Below are 8,982 nucleotides of genomic sequence, written 5' to 3' on the forward strand. Positions count from 1 at the left end.
TAAAAAAAAATTCATAGCATATTTAAAATGCTTCAAACATATAACATTTATAAATGATACGTACAATTGTGTATCATATATTTACATTGCGAGTAATTACTAAATATAATACTAAGCTTCAATTATTAATAAAAAAATCTTAGCATTATTTCAAATAAACTTCCTAATACTTGTTTCATATAAGTTTCTTTAAGTAAAATAGTAAATTTATGCCACAAACTAGTAAGTTTTGATGATTAACCAAATTTACTATTCTATCAACAATATTTACTATTAATCTATAAAAACTTACTATTACTTGAACTAAACTTACTCTCCAAAAAGTAAGTTTCGGATATAGAGTAGCAAGTTACTTCAAAAAAAAAGTAAGTTCCATATTTATTCAAATTTACTTTTTGAGACATAAAAGTTACTAATTTATTGAGTTAACTTACTATTTTTAATGTAAAACTTACTAACCATATTTTTAGGTACTATTTTATTTAGATGACCAGTATAACAGGTAATCAAATGGTCGCTAAAAGTGTTTTTACCTGCTATATCAGGTAAAAACAGTTTCGCTACCATAACGATCGTTACTTCAGACTTTTCCAAATTGATGTTCTTATTGGAATAGCCATGAGAGGCACTGCCTTCTGCACTGTCAATCCAGGCCTTTCGCTCATGTCCACATCTTCTGGTTTAATTCCATCTTCAAGCTTCCAATCAAAGTTATGAAGAAGAGAAGCCAGCATAAGATGCAGCATTCGCTGAGCCAGCGCGTATCCAACACAAATTCTCCTTCCCGTACCAAAAGGAGTGAGCTTAAAATGCTGGCCTTTATCATCACTTTCGGAGTTCAGGAATCGTTCGGGCACAAAGGAATCAGGATTAAGCCACAGGTTTGAATCCCTACCCATGCCCCAAAGGTTGAACACTATTAGAGAATCTTTTGGCAAGATGTAGCTGTCAACTTCAATATCTGTATCAGCTTTGCGAGGTACTATGGGGGCAGGAGGGTGCAACCGTAGAGTCTCTTTAACAACTGCCTGCAAGTAAGGGAGTCTTGAGATGTCTGATTCTTTAACAGATCTGCCTTGCCCAATGACTTCCCTGATTTCTGCTCTAGCTTTTTCCTTTTTGTCAGGGCTTCTTAGTAATTCTACCATTGCCCATTCCACAGTGGATGAAGTTGTATCTGTTGCTCCAAGAAACAAATCCTAAAGCAAAGATCGAACTATCAATCAACATTTTATTTTCTGCTTCCTACTACCCTTTTGAATTTAATATGAACATTTTGGTGGAATATGGACATTCTTTTTCATGTCAACTTTCCGTTGTCAGTTCTTTGGGACTAACCAAAAGAACTTGTATATAGAAGATCAATCTTGTAACATAAAAATGGCTGTTTCAGTCATTTTGATTATAGCAAAAGTCATAGTTGATTGCCTAGAATATTTTTGGGAGTATCAAAATCATTAGTTTACTGGAAAGATAAATTATGTATACTTGTAAGAATTCAAAACCCTAATGTTGCTGAAAATTTAAGTGCAGATACTGACCAAAAGGAAATGTTTCACGTCGTTGTAACTCCACCCTGCTTCACGATGCTGACAGAGATCAAGGAAAACTTCTAACAGGTCACTTTTCCCCGAACCAGAAGTGGGGGATGCGCCTCTTGCTTGTAATCTTTGAGTAATGATATCTTCAAAAGCTTCAAGCAGTTTCACAAAATAAACCTCAGTCTCGTGCCTAATACCCTGGGGATCAAAGAATTTGAGTCCCGGAAAGAAGTCCGCCAAATTTGGTCTACCCATAGTATTCGTCAAACCACATATGATTTCTTCGAGATTTTTGCATGAATTAGAGTCATAATGAGCAAAATCAATGGAAAATAAAGTGTTGGAGAGGAAATTGAGAGATGTTGTGAAGGCAGCAGCACATACGTTCAATGGTTGCCCACTAATGCTATGTTCATGCGCGTAATCACAAAGTTGTTTCACCTTTTCTTGACGTATCCCTTGGCTTGCATTGAGTCGCTCTGAGGAGAAAATTTGTTCTTTGAACAGTCTGCGAATATCATTCCATTTTTTGCCTGTTGGTATCCACGCAATGGAGAACTTATGGTGGTCGAGTGCTCGGGACGCATCTAAATCGAGTCTTCTATAGAAAGTATGATCATATTTTTGACATATTTCACGGACAAGATTTGGCGATGACACAACAACTATCATTTGGTTTCCCAGCTTCACTGACATCAAAGGTCCATAAACTTTAGAGAGTTTTGTTACTGCTTTGTGGTACAGTTTCTCTCTACCAAGCTGGAAGAGATTACCGAGGATTGGTAATGGAGAAGGCCCCGGAGGAAGCTTTCTTGGTTTGTGACCCCGGCCGCAAACCAGAAAAACTGCGATTGCTATCAGCCAAAAGCAGAGGATAGTAGGCATTATTGATATTTCCTCTCTATTTCTTCTTTAGCTATACTAGGAAAGGAAGTGGGATATTCGACGTACAATGCAACATATTCAATCCCTATATATACAAGATTGTACGTACCAAACTTTTAATATAGATTCTTTCGGTAAAGAAGACCTTAAGATATTCTTTTTTTTTTTTTTTGAAGGACTCAAGATATTCTTTAGAACCCCCAAAAAAAAAAATATTTGCCCATGTGCTAGTGCAGTGAGCCAAGCACGACAAATGAGGAAAGTTTTGAATCCAGCCTTGTTTGAAAAAGGATTTTTCATAAAAAAAAATTTTTACTTTTTTTGTTAACATATTTTTTAATAATTTTTTTACCTTATATATATCAAATCATTAGTGCAGTAAGCCAAATACAGCAAATGAGGAAAGTTTCAGATCCAACCTTGTTTGGAAAGAGATTTTTCACCAAAAAAATTTCTATATTTTTCGTGAACACATTTTTTAATAACTTTTTTACCTCACATATATCAAACCGCTACAGTATATTTTCTACAAAAACTCCAAAAAATTGCAATCCAAACATACATTTTTGTTATCACAAGAATAGTTGTCCATCCAATTACAAGCCCAACAAGAAAGTTATTATACTTGCAAAAGTTTTGCTGGTGCACCTGTTTCGGGATGAATAGTATTACACCAAATTGACGAATTGTCCCTCTGACAACTTACAAACGGATTCTATCCTCATCTGTTGACTTCCATCCAATTCAATTCATTTTGTATAATTCAACTACATTTGGTGTAAATTTGTATGCTTTTGAGATAATTCTGGATAGACTAATCTAGTAGTATGAATTGAAAAATTCAAAATTACACTCAAATTGTATATACAAGTTTACCCTAAAAATGGTAAGAATTACATCAACCGATTTAAACTAGATGGAAGTCAACTTGAGGGGAACTCGATGATGACAAACTGATCGCAATCGAATTGCATCTGTGTTTACTTGTTCCGCTGTTGAAGTGTAACTTGTAGTAGTTTGAATATAGTAACACTTTAGCGTATACGCATTTATGGATGAACGTGAGCATCAAATTAAACAAATAAAACGTTCATTGCTTACACCGTACTCTCCAATTAAATTCAAGTCCAACAACTTACGTTGGAACTCGGAAGGTGGCAAATTGATCTCTATCCCCTTTTTTGGTAAATTACTTATTACCCCTATAATTTTATATAATGCCAGATGATCCCCCTATAGTTTTAAAATAGCTACATATCCCTCTTGCTGTTTTATGTAAAGTAAAAAATGAGCAGAATGCACAATTGATTATGGTGTTTATACCAAACGTATTTTAAAAGCTCATATGATAAAATTTTATATTCATATAACTTCCTTATGATTTGTATAAGTATTCATTTTATCTTCTTGTGATTTTTGCATTTATTCACGTAATCTCTTCATATTTTTCTACAAGGTGGTTATACTACCGATTGATTTATCATTTAAATAAGGGCACTATTGATATTTCAACTAATGACGTTACATAGATTATTTTTTGTCAAAATTTTCACTTTACATAAAATTATAGAGGAGTGAAGTGATTATTTTGAAATGTTAAGGGATTATGTAACAATAGATAAAATCATAGGAGATTATATGTAATTTACCCTTGTTTTGGTACAATTTTTTGGGAGCAAGTGGTTCGTTTCACGTGAGTCAACAAGCATTGGTGATCTCAATCGATTTATTTGTTTATTTGCTTACTTTTCGTGGAAGTTTAATTTAAGACTGAATCAGAACCCCATCATCTTCTCTCTTTCTTTCTTCTTGCAAAATAGTTTCAAGGGTATCTCTTTGGATATCATAATACCAGTAGTTGATAGTTTTGTGTTTTAATAAATTGTTCTTGGCAAAAACAAGGATGATATTTGCTACCCAATGATAGCATGTTATTGTTTGCTTATCTTGTCGTTGAAGTTTGACACAATACCCAAATCAAGAACTGCGTGATTTTCTCATATTCCATGTTCTTGCAAAATATTTTTAAGAGTTCAAATCTCATATCTCATAGAATCTCTTTTCTTTTTTTTTTCTTTTGTTTGCCAACACGGTAACAGAACATATCTCATTGAATATAGGTGAAGGGTGCAAAATGAATTAACCCAAAAAAATGTGGAAACCGAGAACTATTAGCTTTTTAAATTGCTAGTGAAGTAAATGGTCGCTGGATGCATGATCCAGCAAAGCACTAAGCTTTTTCTTTTCTTTTCTTTTGGTGTATTTTCCTTAACTTCAATGATTGGGAATCTACTCATGAACAATATAAAATCATCATCAATCCGCGTTCAAGCATATTTTCTTCTGATTCAAGAATTAATCAGTATTATAAAATTGCATAAAATAACTCCAAAAATCAGCATGACAGAACTTGGAAGAAACAATAGCCAAAAAGAACATTAGCTTATTTGTTCAATTAACATAAACATTCTAGCAAGCGTTCAGGTAATCAATACTTTCTTGAACTAGAAAGAAGTCTTGGGCCTGGTTTTGGGGGTTGTAATTTGGAGTGAGAAGAGGAGAAGACTAGAGAAAGTTGTGTTTTCTCATTTTGAAATTCTAAGAAGAGAGGGATGGTTGGCATAAAAAGTAAGCAAGCTGATAATTGGCATGTTTTAAACTAATGAAAATTGAAAGGAATTTTGCTGAAAAGGGGAAATTAGAGACAGTTACTTATTAACTGATGGTTTTAAGCTTTAACTTCCATCAAACTATACTTAACAAGAAACGTCCTAGAAGCTTATGAATTATTATTACAACTTTCCATTTACCAAATACAGTTTACTTTCAGCAGTTTATATTTATTTTCTATTTTTTATTTTTGGATGCGCAATATCATGAGGATGATAATTGAATATGATAATGGCAGTAAGGAACTTAATTATTTATGTAAAATTGTGCAGGTTAAGTAGAGTTTAGAAGGTCAGTTGATAAGAAAGTAATGTCATTTGGGTTTTGGCGTCAAGACAAAGATATTAGTAGGTATAGATTTCTTTGGAGCTTGTTAATCATATTCCTGTCTAATGTTTGCTTGATTTTAATCATTCATTTACTGTCGTACAAGATGCTATAAAGAATGCAGAAATGGAAGAGCCAAAAAAATTAATTACAAGATAGTTGGGGATATTAAATTTAGTTGTTGCAAAAATAATATAAGTTGGGGGGAAAATGTTAGATAAGGGGGGATGGAGTAGTGGCGTAATTGAAGAAGAAATAAAAGAAAAAAAGTGAAAGCAACTATTTTAGGTTTTAAGAGATAAAAACTAGATTTGTTGTTGATTCTCTAATGGTGACAACTTGATTTATTTATTTTGTAGATATTCTGCAATCAATAGTAAATAATTTAACAAATGCCATCGTCTTCTCTTATTTTTATCCTCTTAAACAATGTGATCGGGATTATCATCGCAGCTGAATAGAATTAAAAAAAATGTAGAACATGTAGAAGTAAATTATTTACTAAATTGGGCTTTTGAAAAATTGAGCTTTTGAAAGTGTAGAATTAAAATTGTTGGAAGCTAATCGACCTTTTTGTTTTTGATAAATAATTTGAGGGCTTAGTTGCTTGCTTTCGATAGATAAAATATTATGTAGTGGTGGAGAATAGAATCAAATTTGGGGCTTTAATTGAAAATTGACAGACTAAAGAATAGAGTCAAATATTGGCAGACTAATGAAATTGAAAATTGAGTAATTATTTTCCTGAGTTATTGAAGTTTGTTTTGGCAAGAGAAGTTTGGAAATATTTCATTAACGTGTTATCTCTTTACAATCCATAACATCAGCTAGTCCGCCCTGTACATGTTGAAGAAAGCTGCAACTTCACCAATTATTCAGTTTGAAGCAAATTCATTTAGCTGACACCTGCAGATAATGTTAGTACATTAGAGATAACCAATAGATAATGGTTGATCCTTACAAGTGCCGTCAAATCTATTATAATAGTAGTTTCTCAATGGATACGGGGTAGGGACGGTCATTAGAAGGATCGTCCTTGGACAGTTCACGGCCAAGATTTGGCAAAAAAGAATTATACGGTTCAGATTTCATCTTGTATCTTGATTTTAACAACATGTGTGGAACCTACAAAATTTTGTTCTAAAGTTACACGTGGTTAAAAGTAAGTTACATCATGTGCAAACAAAGTTACGCCGTGTACAAAATGCACATAATTGCCAAGAACGTGGTCCTTTCTCAATTTTGAATTCTTTGGAAGGTGGAACAAATTAATTTAGATGATACTGCATCTTGGCAGTAATATTTATTTTGACGATCAAATCTATTGTTGAATGTGCAATCTGTACTTTAGAACTAAAGGTGCGAGTGTTTAAGCTAATCAAGTGTAATAACAATGGCGGGAAGAAAGCAAAACCCAAGTTGTACATAGGTATATTTTTCTCTGCACTAATGGACATTTCCATGGGGAACATGTTTGGAGAGGAAATCACTATGCTGAAGAGTTGATTTCTTTGACCAAGGTAAAACATCATTTTTAATGTTGTCTAATTGAATTTTTAAGTAATTACCACAATTTGATATTAGAAGGATGTAAAGAAGACAATTGACAATTAGGGGAGAAACCCACAATATTTGGATCATACTGAAATAACTATAAATGCAAATATTTTCTTACTATTCTCTTGGATTTTCTCTTCCCTCTTTTGAATTAGTAATTTTGATCTTTTCATTTCTTAATTTTGTGTTGATGAATTTAATAAAAGCAAATTAAAGCAAATGAAACTTAGAAAATTAATATCAACTTGATACTTAGAGATGAGTTCAAGAATAGTAGGCCTAGTTGAAACATTTTTCACCCTCCAAGGTTGCCCTTTACCCCCTGACACTTATTCTGTGTTAGTATAAAGTAACTTAAAATACATGAGTAATTTGCATGCTTGTATGGACTAATTTTTTATTGACTTAATCAATCATAAAAAAAAATTATTGGCTTAAATACAAAATATCTCCTTTAATTATGGGTTAGTAATAAATCATCCCTTGTATTTATGAACTTACAAATTAACATTGATAATTAAAAGTCAAATTTATGGGGTAGAAAAAAGACAATAATGCCTTCATTGTAGGAAAATTGTCCTTTTTGTTATTTTTTCTGTTTTGTTCTCCTTCTTTTCTTTCTTATGTTTAGATTTCTTTTTTCTTCTTCTCTACTCCTATTTTTTTTTTTTGACAAACGATACCAATTTTATAAATATTAACACTTGATATTATGAGAGTTAATTACAAAACAGGGTAACTACCCCCATATCCTTCCTAGCTATTTCTGATAACCAAGATGGGAATGTTCCCTCCCATTCAATTATCCTAACTGACTTAACTGCAAATTGAGCCAAAGCATGGCTACACCTATTAGCAGTCCTTGGACTAAACAAAAACAAACAGCATTCAAAGTTCTTCTTCAAGTCTTCAATGTCTTCCAGGACCGTTTGTATCATACAATCCTGTACATTGCTTGAGTTGATTAGGCTCACTACAAATTTGCAATCAGATTGGACCTCTATTGTAGTCCACCCTGCAATTGTGGCCATTTCCAACGCGCTCCTTATTGCCAATGCTTCCTCTATTGGTGGTTCTCCTCTCCTCCTCGCCACGATGCCTTTAGCTTTCACAATCTCTCTATGCCAATTTCGCGCAATGATCCCCAATCTTGTCCGGATCATCGTAGCTGAGAGTGCCGCATCCGTATTTATCCTTATCACTCCTTCCTTGGGTGGTTCCCATTTCTGCTGAGAGTGCCGCATCCGTATTTATCCTTATCACTCCTTCTTGGGTGGTTCCCTTGGGTGGTTATTGTTTGCTTATCTTGTCGTTGAAGTTTGACTCAATACCCAAATCAAGAACCACGTGATTTTCTCATATTCCATGTTCTTGATTTTGCTCTGTTTGGATTGGCCATTTTTTGAAAAACAAATTTTTCATATATAATATTGTTGTTATATACAAACAAAAACAATCTAAAAAACACCAAAAATAACTTTAAAAATGTCAAAAACACAAAAAAAATCTCAAAAACACAAAAAACAACTTTAAAAACACCAAAAACATAAAAAACAACCTCAAAAAACACCAAAAACACAAAAATAACCTAAAAATAACCTCATATATAGTAAAAGTTATTCTCCTATATTGCTTATAATAAAATATTTTAAAAACACCCTTAAAAACAGCCAAATCCAAATGGACTTTTTTTTCTCATAGAATCTCATATCTCATATCTCATATCTCGTATCTCAAGTTCAAATCTCATATCTCATAGAATCTCTTTTTTTTTTTTCTTTTGTTTGCCAACACGGTAACAGAACATATCTCAAAGAATCCTATGATGTCAATAATTGCTAGCTTGCCAGTGTTCTAATAATTCTTTTTTTTTTTCCGGAGAACATGGATGAAATTAATTTATTAGCAAATCTTCAGGCCCGAGGAAGCAACCCACCATTCTTCCATTAAATTCCCCCACTCTCCGGAGGGTCAATTTGAATATAGGTGAAGGGTGCAAAAT

The 8,982-nt window shown here is 33.1% G+C and overlaps 2 protein-coding genes across 2 annotated transcripts; both read right to left on the reverse strand.

The window, feature by feature from the left end:
• Nucleotides 1–575: 575 nt before the first annotated feature.
• On the reverse strand, nucleotides 576–2,426 carry LOC113759478 (cytochrome P450 76AD1-like). The gene is made up of 2 exons (XM_027302055.1): nucleotides 1,542–2,426; nucleotides 576–1,199 (listed from the first exon to the last, which is right to left on the reverse strand). The coding sequence occupies exons 1-2, from the start codon at nucleotides 2,424–2,426 to the stop codon at nucleotides 576–578; spliced, it is 1,509 nt and encodes a 502-aa protein (XP_027157856.1).
• Nucleotides 2,427–6,314: 3,888 nt separating this feature from the next.
• On the reverse strand, nucleotides 6,315–8,224 carry LOC113759479. The gene is made up of 2 exons (XM_027302056.1): nucleotides 7,724–8,224; nucleotides 6,315–6,329 (listed from the first exon to the last, which is right to left on the reverse strand). The coding sequence occupies exons 1-2, from the start codon at nucleotides 8,222–8,224 to the stop codon at nucleotides 6,315–6,317; spliced, it is 516 nt and encodes a 171-aa protein (XP_027157857.1).
• Nucleotides 8,225–8,982: the final 758 nt, after the last annotated feature.

Source organism: Coffea eugenioides, chromosome 2 (genome assembly GCF_003713205.1).
Source record: "Coffea eugenioides isolate CCC68of chromosome 2, Ceug_1.0, whole genome shotgun sequence".
Lineage (NCBI taxonomy): Eukaryota > Viridiplantae > Streptophyta > Magnoliopsida > Gentianales > Rubiaceae > Coffea > Coffea eugenioides.

Excerpts from the sequence above, each read along its gene's own strand:
- LOC113759479 (XM_027302056.1), bottom strand. The coding sequence starts at position 8,224 with ATGCGGCACTCTCAGCAGAAATGGGAACCACCCAAGGAAGGAGTGATA.
- LOC113759478 (XM_027302055.1), bottom strand. The coding sequence starts at position 2,426 with ATGCCTACTATCCTCTGCTTTTGGCTGATAGCAATCGCAGTTTTTCTG. Across the intron at positions 1,200-1,541 it reads ACGTGAAACATTTCCTTTTG|GATTTGTTTCTTGGAGCAAC; the intron begins GTCAGTATCTGC and ends TCTTTGCTTTAG.